The 16,086-nt window shown below is 45.1% G+C and overlaps 1 protein-coding gene across 1 annotated transcript; it reads right to left on the reverse strand.

Annotated features, from left to right (window-relative positions):
- Positions 1 to 7,100: 7,100 nt before the first annotated feature.
- Positions 7,101 to 11,586, reverse strand: LOC139054584 (putative nuclease HARBI1). Its single transcript, XM_070531795.1, has 3 exons — positions 11,005 to 11,586; positions 10,025 to 10,163; positions 7,101 to 9,033 (listed from the first exon to the last, which is right to left on the reverse strand). Exons 1-3 carry the CDS (start codon positions 11,008 to 11,010, stop codon positions 8,642 to 8,644), a joined length of 537 nt encoding a protein of 178 aa, XP_070387896.1. The 5' UTR covers positions 11,011 to 11,586; the 3' UTR covers positions 7,101 to 8,641.
- Between the last annotated feature and the right edge of the window lie 4,500 nt (positions 11,587 to 16,086).

The raw sequence follows: 16,086 nt of genomic DNA on the forward strand, positions 1-16,086 counted from the left end.
CTTAAGTTCTGGCATCACGCGCAAAACTATTAGGGAATCCGTTGTGATCGTCCATGTAACTTGGCTGTCGTCACTTTAATTCTCTATAGGTTTGGTTTGGCGTGTTGAGCGATCTGCTCTCCAGTACTTCTCTTCATTAAAAAAAAAATATATATTTTCGCAAGAAGAGATGAGTATTTTGTGCCGAATCAAAATTGCTGATTTTCACAAGCATTTAAACACTGAGAAGGGGGAATGAAATATGTGCGGTGCAACTTGTCCTCGCCTATTATCTGTATATGATCGCGTGTGTAAAAGACTGCATGCTCTAGGTTTTTCGACCTTGTGACGTTGTTTATTCTTATCTTGCAATAATTTTTTTTGCTGTTTACTATTATGCGAAATGGAGTAGCTGCCACAAATATAGGGTAACTACAACTCTTTCTTTATTTTTATTTTAATGAAAAAGAAAAGAAGCAATGGGTTACTGTAGTGGGAATGGAAGAAATGACAAATATTGGTCCCATATGGAAATGGGTTTTGCTGTATATACAAAAGTAAAAGGAGAACTATAATGTCCCAGAATCGATTCAAAATAAGTGTGATGGTGATATAATCTCGACCGGGTGAGGTGGGTCTTCACCGCATGAATAAGGAAACGACGACAAAGCCGGGCATCGTGATGATGAAAAAAAGTAGACAAGATTGTATTCACCTCATTGACTCATAGCCGTGACTCTCATCTGAGTCTCGAGCGGTTCTGATTAACACGGGGGCCAAGACCGCCTTAAATACACTTTTGGGGTCTTGTGGTCTTGGCTGTCTTCTTGGGAAGTCTGTGGAAGTATTAACGCTTTCGTCAGGTTCTGTCATCGACGACCTCCTGCCCTTCGATTTGCCTTCTCTTCGTCGTTCCCTTTGTACCAGCTCGGGGAATAACAGGGGTGACGCTGTTTCGGAGAAGAAGGCAATTATGTCGAAATGGGGAGGCTTGTTTGAACGCTTCTCAAATTTGGCAGGTCGATGTCCAGTCTTAGCGTAACAGACTTTTCTGGGACGAGGCAAATCATCTTCTCATGAGAACGTACGCCTGAATGTCTTTCACACTTGACATGTTGACCATATCCGTGGGTATAGTGTGTAGGCTTGTTTACCTTACATTTGCTCTCATAATTTTTGCACTGCAAGAACACCACGTTGAAGCAAATGAGCCTCCTTACAGCTCAGGCTCCCGCCGTCTGCAATGCACCGAGGAAGTGGTGTCGAATTCGCAAAGCTTTTCGTTCGTGCGCACATTGCCACTGACCGATCACCTTCGTTGATTATATCTCCTATACGGTTGGCTGCCATCTTCTCTTACGCACATTTCTAGCTTAATAACTCTTTCGTTGTGAATACGGGCACTGAATCGTCTCCAGCTCATATGCGTACGCCGATTGCGATCGTACCTTTTTCGACTTCCTGACGAAGAATGCTGTAGCAAAGTTTGCATTTTCCAAGATCCGAGCTCGCATCCCGAATACAGTCACGTCGCTTCCTGTTCCGTTGCCTAAACTTCCGTTGACGGCGCCCTTCGCAACATATGTATTCCCACAGACACGGAGAAGCAGCTTACTTTTCGTTTTCAAATCCTTCTTTTTCTTTTTAAATCTCTCGTTTGCATCTCATCTCCATCTACGGCAGGTGTCGCGCTCCCACACAACATGCTTCGTGGAGTCGTAATGGTGCGACGGGGCTGAGAATCCCACTCGATCGAGGCAGTGCATGGTAACGTGGCACGAAGTGTTGCAAAACGGCGTGCAACTACTTGCCTCCATTTGCGTGAAAGAGAGAGAGAGAGAGCAGGCGCCTCTTCCACATGCCGCCTCTGGTGTCACGTCCAAGTGCCCTAGAGTTAAAAGAGTATGCTTACACGTGTCTTAGAGGTGTGCGCCGAGACTTCAGCGCACCGCAGCAGCCGTCGACGACGTTTTTTGTCGGCGAAATCGGCACACCATTTAAATAGGTATCAAGATTTCTTTTTTAAGTCAGTCCAGCTGGTGATGGTGGTGGTGGTAACAACTTTATTGACAATGCGGCAAATTCGTGGCCTAGGCCTATAGGCCGCCACCGAGGAGGTCCGGAAACCCTGTCTCCTTGTTGCCTCACGGGCTTGCTGGATGGCCCTTAGTTGATTTTGGATGTTTGAGCTGCGCAACGCGGCCGTCCATCGCACCGCAGCTTCATCTGGGGAAACTGCATTTTATTTATTTATTTATTTATTTATTACATACTGCCAGCCTGGATGTCAGGCTTTAGGCAGGAGTGGGGTACATAACAATACAGCATGTAGGAATACAATGTACATTTGGTCGAGCAAGTACGGCATGAGAAGAACCCACATAAGCCATACAAAGCGGAGTACAAACAATATGCCACGACAATGTGAAGTAACGTTAGCTATTTTCTCTGCATATGACCTCACAGTGCCAGATAATGTGTCTGAGAGATGCGTGAGCCCTGCCGCATTCGTTTGAGATTTTGTGTTGTCTCATTTAATTATTTTGCCTGTCTAAAGCATAGAATCATGTCAAGCAGGGGAACGATGATTAACACAATACAAACAAAAGTAATCCTGCTCTCCACGCGTCATGCGCATGCACGTCGTCACAAGTCAGCGCAACGCGGGATTCCGAAACTTCTCCCCCAGAAGCGTAATATTGCGCAACGAGAAGAAGCAGCGGCCTCGGAACGTCAGAATCACGGCTTGAAGGTCGCGGGCACTGTAGTTGCGGGTGGAATCGGCGATATGTCTGATAGCGGCATCAACGCGACAGATGCAACTTGTAGCAAGATAGAAATTTCTGGCCCCGATGTGTTTAGGGGCCGTATTCTGTAACGGTTCCTTTGGGAACCGGTTCCTTTTGGCTGTTACGTCTGGATTACGTAACTCGGAGAAAGAGTGGAACGGGGCGGCGTGAGGGGAACCAATCAACGAGCGGCGGTCTGTTGGAAGATCACGTCATCATTTTTGTTTGTACTTGGGGGACTGTATAGCAATTAAAGGATGTTGCTGGTTTGATAAAAAAACATTGGTTTCTACAGAACACTTGCAAATATATTTTCAGTAATAAATGTGAGCTTGCGGCGCAGACCGCTACTGGGAGTTGTAAGTTTATTTCTGTTGTTTTCTTATTTAGTCGCTAGGTGGTGTGCCATACGCTATGCAAACAAGTTGCCTCGCTTTGTTTACGTTTTGAACTTGCCAGTTTGCGCGCCGCGGATCCAAAACGATGTCCTCGCAGAAGGTTAGGCTGCTGGGTCCTCATGTTTCAGCGAGGCAACGCGATATACTCGTGTCATTTGTTGAAGAGCACCCCTACCTTGCGAAGGCGTCGTGTGCGCTGGGTCAACAGCTGACGGCGGCGCGCAAGGAGGAGCTCTCGCAGCAAGTGATTGCCTTGCTGCCCGGCAGTGAAAACTGCAGCCCAATGGCGCGGCGTGTGGAAGAAAGACGTGTATAACGTCCGCCGTGATGCAGCCAGGTAAGCACACTCGTTGACGGAGCTTTTGCGCACCATATTCTAACAAACGTGTTAATCACAGAGGAACCGGAGGAGGCAGCCTGCCCGGACCGCGAGGGCGGGCGAGCGCCATCGGAGTCTGCCCGCCGTTCTTTGAGCCCGACGAAGAGGTGAACATCAGGCGCATGGGTTTCAATAGGTCAACGCCAAGTCGACGTGCTGTCGCGATTCGCTCAGTCACCGCCGTTATGGCTGATGTGTGGTCGCGCGCTAGTGTTGCCGCTCAGAAGATGGCCCGAGCTTGAGCGGAAATCGTCAAGCTATTTACTATCGCTTGCGTCAAGTAAGGTCGACATTTTTGTTTAATACCTTTCATCAGTATTTCAGTCTACTCATTCAAACATTAGGGGGGTTAATAGAGTTGATTTTCCGGTCGGAGCCGGCGAAATGTCTGAGGTTGTATTTAGTGTGACGAGCATCGAGTGATTATTACAGAGTTTGAAACGAACAAAAGTGTGTGGTCCGGATGATATCCCTACATCATTCCTTATAAATTGCTCGGGCATCTTTGTACTTCTGTCGCTTATTTCAAAATTTCTTAAATAACAGCGTTGTTCCTGGTGATTGGAAACTAGCGCGAGTGGTGCCAATTCATAAGAGTGGACAGAGGAACAGAGTTGAGAATTACGGACCAGTATCCTTAACTAGCATTTTATGTATGTAAGGTTATGGCACATGTGTATACCTGCATCATGTCTCATCTTGATAACAATAACCTTCTTCATCCTAGTCAGCATGGGTTTCGGCAGGGTTTTTCGTGTACGACACAATTGGTTGCTTTCACTCATGAGCTAGTCTCAGCAGTCGACAAGAAACAAATTGTTGATTGTATATTTCTGTATTTCAAAAAAGCTTTTGACGTTGTTACGCATAGTCTACTGATCGCTAAACTTTGACTTTACAAATTGGTTGAGAAGGTTATCGCATGTATTGCCGAGTATCTTCGCTCAAGACAGATGTCTGTGGCTCTCAACGGATGTTCCTCTGAATACGTACCTGTGACTTCTGGGGTTCCCCAGAAGTCACATTCATGGCACCACTTCAGGCATTACATCAGCATTTACAGCATGGTTTCCAAAAAGGATTTTCTTGCGAAACCTAACTACTAGAATTCACGTCAGACTTACGCTTTCATATGAACAGTAATAAACAAATTGACTGCATCTTTTTGGATTTCTCGAAAGCATTCGATCGTGTAGCCCATAGTCACCTGATATCAAAGCTCTCAGCAATTAAACTCAACTCACTAACCCTATCATGGATTCGCAATTTTCTTACTAATCGCGAACAGTTCACTGTTGTTGCTAACTTTTCCTCTGGCCTCTTTGACGTCACCTCTGGTGTACCTCAAGGCAGTTTACTTGGGCCTCTTCTCTTTTTAATTTACATTAACGACTTGCCGAACAATATATCATCTTCTGTACGATTATTATTTCACAGATTTGTTCACACAGTTGGCCTAACCTTATCAAACCTGAAAGAAGCATCCTCGACGTCACAACGACTGAACAATCAGTTCAGCTACACCCGAATTTATGGCAACACACAACGCTTTTAATTTTTCAACTTTGCCCCGTGCGGTCCGTTTATGGAACGCACTACCAGATACCATTGCATGCCAATCTAAACACACTGCATTTCGCAATCTGCTAAGCAATCAATATGCCGTTTCAATCGTCTAAACACGTCATGTCTTTTGTAATTTACTTGCATTTTTTTCTACAAGTTAAAGAATTTCAGCGCTTCCAATTTTTTTACAATACTTACTACTGTATAACATGTAAAAACGTTTACAATGTTATTATGCTATTATGTTGTTGTTTACCATTTATTGTTATTGCTCTACATATTGTATTTGCTAATGTATTAATTTTCCATGTTCTGTGTGCACTCCTTTCATTATGCTGATGTTTATTTCTTTCCCGATTCAATACTAATATGTTACCGTATTTCCCCCTTACACTATGCCTTCTCGAAGGCCTGTAAGGTACACGTAAATAAATAAATCAATATTTAGAATGTTTGCAGATGACTGTATATAAGGTCATCAACAGCGAATCTGACCAACAAGCACTACAATATGATTTGGATTTGATTGCCACATGGTGTGAAAAATGGAAAATGTCACTGAATGAGCAAAGGAGTGTCCACGTCACCTTTACCGGGAAGCGCTCATATGACAGCAATCGTAACACTATAAATAATGCTACTCTTGAACAGGTGCCAGAATATAAATACTTAGGTGTATTTTTTTCTGCTGATCTAAGGTGGAACAGACACGTTACTCATGTTAGGAACAAGGCTGTCGGAGCATTAGGTTTCTTGAAACGTATCTTTAGTAGCTTGCCACAGAAACTTGGGGAGCAACTGTATTTCACACATGTGCGCAGTACACTAGAGTATGCGTGTGTTTGCTGGTATCCATATACTACAGAACTTGTAGATAAACGAGAAAAAGTGCAGAACAGGGCAGTTCGGTTTGTCCTTGGCAATTATGACAGCATGCTTAGCATGACAGAAAGCAAAAAGACATTAAATTGGCATCTTTTCGAACACCGTCGCCGAAACCTCAGATTAAAATTTCTTCATAACATATACCACTCTAATGCGGGGATAGCCAGGTAATTGTATTTTCAGCCGCCCACATGTTTCTCAAAGGCGAGATCACAAATTAAAAATATGTGAGATTCCTTTTGACGCTCTATTGCATGAATTATGAAAAGTCATTTTTTCAGCTTTCATTATTGATTGAATGAGCAAACACGACTGTAATAATAAAGATAAAGCTTTGTGCCAAATATGGCACACCATGAAGATGGCTGAGCGCTCTTGCAGCCATGGGCGGAAAACAAACCTTCACGGACGGTGGTCTTTTTAGTGCGATGTGGGGAATGAAATGAAACAGTTGTTTGCTGCGTTCAGGCACAGATGAATGTTGCACTTCCTCTATCTTACCAACGACTTGTTTGTGCAAGGTGGCCGCTTACATCTTTGTTTCTTCTCGTCAAATTCTGGCCAGTGGCCGACTTGGTCAGATCGGTCGTCTTTGGGTGGCATTGCGGCCGCTGGTCCCTGTGCTTTTTTGACTTGAACCTGGAATTCGATGTCCTGACTAGAAGTCCTTCCTGGTCGCTAGTTGGGTAGGCACTTGTTATGCGAGGTAAGGCATTCTGCAATTTCTGCTTTTAAATGAGCCAGCGGTAGTACTTGTCTCCTCCTAAGCTGCTCCTGCATCCTCCTGTACAAGACCCATGCTGTTACTACCGATAAGTCTAGCATAGGCGTAAAAATTCGAAAGTGCCATTTCTTCGACCTCTGATATGTATGCAGTAAAGTCCAAACAGTGAGTGCAGCAGGTCAACACCACCCATGTGCCTGTTATGGACCTTTACTACGCTGGGGCAATCAATTTCGCGAAACACCTTGGCGGAGGTAAACCAGCGCTTAGTCTTTTGGACTGGATCTCTCCCAACAAAGCTCGGCAGAAATGTCACTGCGCGGTTATCGTATCAACGCACACACGATAACTCCACGTCATGTATCGCGTTTGTGAGTGCCTCTGAAGCACCACGTCCTTTACATTTCAGTTCCTTTTCGCTTTTCAGGCGGCTGTTTGGTAGACAATTCGCCCTTACCGTACCGATCGTCAAAATTCCATCTTGTGATAGAGTGACCTGCAACTTCGGGCTATTGAACAGATGGCAGCACGTTACCATATTTTGTATTTCAAGTTCATACTGTGCCAATATGGCACACACCGATTTCGGTTTCTCTGCTGTAGTTGCAGGCAAAATTGAGAAAACTAGTAACTGCCTTGAATTGACGAGACCAAAAAATATGCCAAAATAATTTTTCTATGCTTCTGCGGTCGAAATTTTCAGAGAAAAAAAAAACAATTGCTCGTGTTTGCCCCCTCCAAGTTTCACGTTGCATCCCAAAATCTACTTCACCTCTGCTTTGCGTATCGCTCAAGAGATGGCAGCACTTGCTCATAATAAGTGCGCATAACTATGAGATTTACTCTGATGGTATCACATTCTCAACTGGGAATCTCACACAAGCGAAAAAGAATGGTAACTGGTATGTGCCAAATATGGGACGCCATGCAATAGAAGGTTAAAAGCGACGCTTTCCGCTACTCTTTCTATGTTCGTACTATAAGAGATTGAAATACTCTACCACCTGACACTGTCTGTATTTGTTCAAATGACGATTTCTTCCATGCTTTATGAATGTAATTTTGAGTGTTCATTTATATGAGTTGTACCCTCCCTGCTGTAATGCCTGAATGGCGAAGCAGGTACCCAGTGAATAAAATAAAGAAATGTTTCATTGTCATGATTTTGTTTATATTGTGTTATAGCGTAGTTGCACCTTGTTAAGCAGCAATTACGAGCATTATGTGAAATCATGCGTGCAAGAAATGCAATGTTGAAGCAACTCTTGAGTTTAAACAAAGCAGTAGTAAGCATGAGTGTCTGCTATGTAAAGAAATCCTGCTCCAAAAAGTGCTTGGCATGTCTCGTTTGTTGCTATACGTTTCAATATGTGCTATACAGATTGCTTTGAACGACATTTCAGTTGCTGTGCAACTTGTGCTGTGCTTGTGTGTCACACATGAACAGACACCTTCAGCTTTGGAACAATGCATACTGCACAGTAAAATAGGCATCGCAAAGCAATATTCAACTATGCAAGATTGGTTGCCATTCACCTTGGAAATAACCTTTATTTAAAGAAAATTCCCTGGCAAGACAATATTCAAAAGCACAGTGAACAAAGCAAAGGAGTAACATAATGGCACATGGCTATTTGTCACTGCATGTGTATCTGTCATGCTCAACATAGACAAATCATGTGCTTTTCACTACCGCAGTATGCAGCATACTACGATTAGCCACATGTGAGCACACGCAATGTGTTATGTCGAAGTGCACGGCCTATTTACTTCATGAAAAGAAAAATAAAACATGTTCCACCAGCACATGTCTCCGCCTCATTTGCCAGCGAATGCGCCGGCGCACACTTTGCAGGTAGGCAATGCGCAAATTTCTGGGCAGCCGAAACACACCAACTATGGATTCGCGCACTGCACGGCCTCATTGAAACAAAGCTCGAGAAGGCTGTACAGGGTGCGCCTGCGGTGGCAGCTGTACTTGAAGCGGCACTTGTGCCTGGGCTGGCCGCTGTGCGCTGTCGTCATGTGCACCGTCATCATCTGGGTCGTCTGGCAGAGGCACGCCTGCTGCAAGGCAGAGGTTATGCAGCGCTGCACAAGCTGCAACAATAGTGGCTGCTTTCTGACGCGAGTAGTGGAGCACCCGATACATCTGCAGGCATCGGAAGCGGCTCTTGACGACTCCTATGTACCGCTCAACGGCATTTCGCATTGATGCGTGTGCCTCATTATAGCGCCCCTCTGCCGTGAGGCGATTTGGGTGACCAGGCACAGGAGTCATGATCCATGGCGCTAGCCGGTACCCAGAGTCCCCTGTAAAGTGTTGCATGTTAGTGAACGAAATGGATACATTAAGGCGCAATGCAAGAACACAGTCTACGCCAGGGCCCTTTTACAACAGGAGCGGGTCTTGGATTTATTGTTGCAATATCTATCAAACATTGACCTTCCCGGAAAGTTGTAAAGAAAGTTCAACTCATTTTAAAGAAAAGCCCTATTTCACCTGTTGTCTTGGCTGCAAATCTCTATCTCAGGTTAAGTTGGACATGTAATATTTATTTCATACTCGTGGTTTTCTGCTCCGTTCATCCCATTTGCCCCTCCCTAAATGTACATCTTCCACTAAAACTTATTAGCTCTTCTCTCTTCAGAAGTCTTATTTTATGAAACACTTCTAAGGTCTACTCTCGAATATGCTGCCAGTATCTGGGATCCTTGCTCTACCTTTCGTACCTCTTCTCATGAAGGTACCCAAAATCGAGCTACCCGTTTGATCCTTTCTAATCACTCCAGCACCACATGTCGCTGCAACTAAAAAAATCACACACATTGCGACACAAAGCAAAATAGCACAACTTGCACCATTCTACAATATATACTACACCGATCACTAACGTCGATGCCGAAAGTTTCACGCACACGCTTATTCCTTTGTTCCAAGGACAGGGACCAGGTCCCCGAGTCCATTGTCACCAACCCTTTTCCACCATACTTGTAAACTGCCATTTCGACGTGTTCTGTAGAATTCCACCCCTGCCTGTAGCGCTCCACTTGGCATTCAGTGTATTGAAATTAATAAATAAACAGCATAACATGTCAGCTGTTGTATACATGCTGGTACAAATATCTGCCTTTTAAGAGAGACTTGTTTCTCTCGATAGTCGCTGCAGGTTCATTAGGTACCACTGCATTCACAACACATTTCTAGCAAATCACGCTTTCTTAAAGTTTGCTAGGATGCAAAACTATTTGACTGTGTATGTTTTACATGTGGAAGAAGCACTGCTACTTCAGGTGCACTTACCAAGCAAGACTTCTCCATGAAGTAACAGGCCACGAGTGAGGCGGCGGCGAAATGTAGAATGCCTCCAGACGAATGAATCGTGGCACGATCCCGGAAACCGTGGGTCAATTTCCAGGATATTCAGCTTCGCGTCGCACACCTCATAAGGGAAAGCAAAGAGAAGGTGTCAGTGCCACTGCAACAAATATGTGGCACAACCTTTTGCTTACAACACTACTTGCCAAACAGTTACTGTTCAGTCAGTGAACACAATTACAGAAAAGGAGATATCAATATACGCACTAGGCAGTTGAACTAATGATCAGCATGATAACAGTGTCATCTTAACCTACAAATGCAATGTTGGCATGTGTTCACATGCTCATGTATGGCGTGCGGTAACAACACAATGCGCAAAATAATTCTTTTGGTTTCTTCCGTCCATATTGTATAAGATTCTGCTAAAGAGTGAACCTATGTTTTTTTTTTTTTTCAGACAAAGTGCCTATTACAAGCGAAAGAACGCGGAAACAGCATGTGCCGTATTGACAGCTAGAGCAAATGGGTGTCCACACATTCTCATTCTCCCTCACACCATTTTCATTGATGGGATGCTCCTTTTCGCGTTTACAGTCTGTTGGCCACAATGCTTTAGTTTTACGTCGAATAAGAATCACATGGGCTCGTCTTCTGTTAGGATCGCTCGCAGACGAAGACTCCCTTCACTGCTACGGCGTCTATTCCGGTTTAAGTCGCGCGTAATGTGTTTACATTGTAGCATCGAAAAGGCTATTCAACTGTGATTGGAGAGCACTGAAAAAGTGCGGCCGTGTTCTATGCAAAGATCAAAGTCGTCATTACACATACAACACAAACGCTACTTTCTCTAATAGGAACGCAAGTATTGCCGGCAATTGATGAAAAATAACGAAACGAAGTTTTTTACAACGTGCACTCGCGCAAACACATATCGAAAATATTTGTCAATGAACAATACTCACGACCATGCAGTTGAGGGTGTAATACCCTTTACGGCTCCAGTACGATTCCGTTTCGCCGGGGCCGAGCTTCTTAGGGCGAACGATGGCTATCAGACTCCCGTCCACACATCCTAGAACTCCTGGAATTTTTCCACGGCTAAGAAAGCCTTCCTTGACGGCGGCTTTCTGTTGCGCCGTGGATGGGAATCTAACCCATCCTTTTTCCTTGCCCGCAACCGTAATGGCCTTGGCGACAGCTGTAATGATCCGGCTGACCGAAGGCTACGACAGTGCAATCGCTTCTTCATTCCCGATGCACTGTTGAAAGCTCCCGGTGGCAAAAAACCGCAGCGCGCACAGCACTTTCATCGTAGTGTCGACACCACGCAATCTTTGAGGTCCGAGATGTCCTTCCAGCTCATCGCAAAGACGTCGCACTATGTCTTTGGAGAGACTAAAATGCCTTCGAAACTCTTCTTCGGCCATGCCGAACGCGTCGCGTCGTTGCCTCTCGTCGCGTCGTTGTCTTTCGGCACTCGCCAGCAGCACAACCAAGGGAGCCGCCATTGCCGTCTCTGTCTCGTCTCGTCTAGGTGCCGGCTCGTCAGCTGGCGCGAGATTAGCAGGCAGCCGCGGTTGCCCTAGCAACCCTCGACATCATGCTCGCCTCCGCGCGCGACTCTCAAACGAACCACTTCTCCGCGGTTCCGCTCCTAGCAGGGAACCGGTTCCTTTCCAGAAGATTGGCAACCTGTGTGACGTCATCAAAATTTGTCGTCCCGCCCACCAGGGATGACGACATCGAAGCGCCGACCAATGGCAACAGCCGAAAGGAACCGGTTCCCAAAGGAACCGCTACAGAATACGGCCCTAGGGTGCCGGTTTGAAGTTTTCGCATTATTACGGCCATTGTATTCGAAGGAGTTCTTCTACATTTGTATACGCGTAAAAACAATTTTGTACATGTCTACTGCATGGTGCACTGTTTCTTTGTAGCATTTATACAAAAAAAATGAATGTTAAACGACACCGATAGCTGCAACGAACAATAAAACAGTTTCGACGGGCAGGATAAAAATAACTCTTTCTTTTTTTTTCAGAAATAATTGCGCATCCAAGCCAATGCCAGCATTTCTACTATTCAACACTTCGTTCATTCAACCTGGTGATGACGAGTTAACAAATTGAACAAATTTGTTTTCTACCGCATCATAACATGCCTCAGAAGAAAAAAAATGTTCATCCGCTGCACAAAAAAAAAGTATTTTGATTCTTTTTCTTCAGGGAAAAAAGGACGTTATAAGAAAAGCTACATAAGCAAAGAGCAATTAATATTCATAACAAGTGATCTCACTTATTGTCCAGTCTGGAAGGTACGTTATAACACCTGCCTGCCTTCTAAGTGCGCCATGGGTAAAGCCAAATCAAAACGCGCCAAGCGTCCCAACACGCTCTCCTGCCCGCCAGGAGCTCATAACTCGAAGGACCACCCAGCGGCGCTTAAGTGGACGTTAATGCTTTCGCATTCACAACTCGTTAGCACTGCTTAGGTATCCTCGTTTTTTAAAGAGACGTGTTGCACGCGATGGTGCGAACATTGTACATAACGCTTGAGAAGAACCACATTTGGACTTAAAAGGAAGATTTAGCTGGGGTGTTGCTATTTAAACACGTTTAAAAGGAGAATTCGTCTTTCTCAGCAGCCACTGTGCCAAATTCGACAAGGTTTGTTGAATTTAAAAGAAAATCTTAAAATCTCGTGACTGTTGGTTTCGAATTTACGATTTAGGTCGTCAATTTTTTATTAAATTTGGGCAAAATTGCAAATGTACAGAAAACGAAACTATCAAGTTTACTACTCTGAGCCTCAGAAATGAAAAATGATATCACAATTCTGTGAATTGCATCTAATAGAACAAATATATGATAAAAAATTGATAAAATATGATAAAATTTGATATGTTACACATGAATCTAAAGATTTAGTAATATGAAAATACAGCTTTTGGAGAACCCTTGTACACAACGTAACTAATTCACGTAAGATGTAAATTGACAAATCGAATTATTCCGCTTTGAACAGTCTAATTGATTCTGTTTACAGAACCGCGGTATCAGTTCTTGATACAGAGCAATTAATTTTTTAACTTCGTGCTTCTATTTCTTTTTCACACTTTCAAAATTTTGAAAATTCGTTTAACAAACTTGAGGCCCTAAATCGAAATTCCGCTTCCAACAGTCACTAGAATTTAACTTTCTCTCTCAAATGTAACAAATTTCATTGAAATCGGTCCAAATCTCAGGAAAGCGTTTCTGCGTTCTACATGTATTTCAATAGGCCGCGTCGGAGTTGGACCCAAGCTAAACCTTCCTCTTAAGGGCTGAACCCAGCAACAGTTGGTCATGGAAGGGTTCTGTTTTTCTTTTTTACGTAAAGCATATTGTATGAACACAACCCCATTCAGAACAAGTGGAAGCAAGGTTAACACATCTAGAGAGTTTCACGGGTGTCGGTGATGGCTTAGCAATTCTAGACGAGTTCACTGACTCTGCTCAATGGAAAAATATCTCATATAAACAGCGGCTTAGCAAAACTGAAAACAATTGTGACTGCGACGTAACAGCAAGGTTCTGCATATTCGCGGAGAGAAGAATATACACCTGTGGCGCGTTATCTTTTTGTCCACTTTCATTTTCCTTTACCTTATTATTTCTGTACATCTCAATTAAACGTAACAGTTAAGTGCGTCTACGCTTTATCTCTGGCTCCACTGTCCGTTATACTTCGCGTGATTCTGACTAACAAAATATCGAGCCACTCGGTTCCACTTAGTCTTCCGACGACGGACAGAGAATACTGCGACGGCTCGGTAGAATAACAGTGTAGAGGACCAACCCACCCTCCGCGCACAGAAAATGCTGAGAAGGCGCGCGATCCAGACAGCGAGGACCCCGCGCTGGCGACCCTCTTATATATCCCTTTTGTGGACCGCGCTCGCCGCGGTGGATCCCGCGGTTGTTAACACTTGGCGCACGGCGGCGGCCATGTGGCGAGCGCCTGCTTAACCCGAGATTAGCGTAATCCTCCCCACGTCTTCCATGTAAATGTCCCTCCCGTCCGCCCACGGCCCATCATCAGCCACCGCGCGCAGCGGGACCGCAGGGAAAGCCGCCGCAAAGACCCGCTTGCACGCCTCTCCGATTTCCCCCGGGTACAAAGATGGGACGAAAGGGGAGAGGAGGAAAGGAGGGCGCGCAGCAGCACAGCTGGTACGAGAACATAACCGCGAGCAGACTGCCGCGTGTCCGTCACACTATGCGCTGCATATATGGCGCGTAATAAAGCGTGTAACCGCAAGGTTATTATTGCGAAGCTCGCACAGTTATGCATACTGCCCATGTGTATGTGTACATGGCTTCGTGGCGAACCTTGTTATAATGTAGCCACTAGCTTCCCGCGTGATGACACGAACAGGACGAGCTCAGTATCACGTGCGTTGAAGCATCCGTGTCGCGTCCGTCCTTCACTGAGCACGTGCAGCTTGGAGAAGGTCGTGAGCGACGAGTAGGAAAGCCAAGGCAGAATGCAAACGTGGTGTAGAAGGTGAATGGCTAAACAGCTATAGGACCGCTATTTCTGGAACAATCGCTCTTGGAATAAAACTGAAAAAGCCAAACCACTTATCCGCACCTGCCGCTATGAAGACTTTCTGATAATATATTTGAATGCCGAAAGAAAACAGGCAAGTCGAGATTACAGTATAAGCCAAGTAAATAAGTAAATACTGGCCCGGATGCTAAAATTGTCATCCACCGGATAGCAGCACGGGCTGTCAGCGATATGTCATCTAACAGGAGTAGCCGTAGCTGAAAAAAAAAGTGGGCTACACGAACGTTCGCATAAGTGTACGGAACAGCCGCTCTATATAGGAGCAGGCGCTCGTGAGCGCCATTCACAACCAGAAGCGGCACAACAAGGTTGTTTCACCGCGGGAAAGGCTAGATGACAGTTGCAGCCCTAGCATGGGGTCCAGTTTATGCAATCGGCAATTAAAGGCACTTGAACTTCAGAAATCTTCAGACTTTTTGAGTGCAAGCAGGCGAAGTTCCCTGGCAGCGTCCAACCTCGCCAAAGGTGTTGGACGCGTCTGGGTGCCTGCATGGGCAGACCGGGCAGCCCTGTTAGCAAAGTTGTTGCCGATGGTGCCACAGCGAGAGGAATCCATTGAAAGATAATGCGCCGTTTCCAGAGCATGGTGGTGTACTTCTCTGACGTCGGATATTATCTGCTCTTAAGTTCTGTGATGTAATACAGACTTGATACTGTGAAGAGCTGCTTCAGAGTAACAAAATAGGATCTATTTCTCTGTCGGCTCTTCTGTGACGTACACCCGTGAGCAAAACCATACGGACCACAAGGTCGACGAAAAAACAGAATTTCTCTGTAATTAACATGCACGCATGAGTGCACTGGAAAAATCGTAATGCCAAGTTTGGACTGCATTCTATAATTTCAAGTTCCGTTAACTGACAGAGAAGAAAATGAGTTTTATTCCGCAATGCCTGGTCCGTATACTTCTGCTCACGGGTGTACGTCGTAGCGGCATGGAGAGCTGCAAGTTTTGCCGACGTAGATGTAGTCATGTGTGACAATTTGAATTTAACCGTAACCTGCTTAGCTGGAACGACGAATGCGGTAGTTCATCTGGTAGGTTAGCTCGAACCGTGGGTATAATACATATGTATGCGGTCATGATACGTCTGGTGCAGTAATAAGAGCGCCAGTTGCTTCAGAGCCGGCGATGGATGATTGGCCTTCTTTATAATTCCAGGAATAGCAAAATTCACTTGAGGCTGTCGCAAGCACCACAGGGGAGATGAAGGCCTCGCCGCCAGTGTATATAGCTGACGGTATGCACTCTTGATGAACGCTAATAACTCTTTATATGGTATCTGAGGTCCCCCGGCTGGTAGGGAGGCTAAGTGATGGTCAGGGATCCTTGACAGGTGGCAAATGTGCGCTCTGAGAAAGTCGACAGCTACATGCGTCTGGATCATATGGTCTCCCGCGATGGCAATTGTTGCTGCTGTTGAGGTGCACCG

The sequence above is a fragment of the Dermacentor albipictus genome, chromosome 1, assembly GCF_038994185.2.
Source record: "Dermacentor albipictus isolate Rhodes 1998 colony chromosome 1, USDA_Dalb.pri_finalv2, whole genome shotgun sequence".
Taxonomy (NCBI): Eukaryota; Metazoa; Arthropoda; class Arachnida; order Ixodida; family Ixodidae; genus Dermacentor; species Dermacentor albipictus.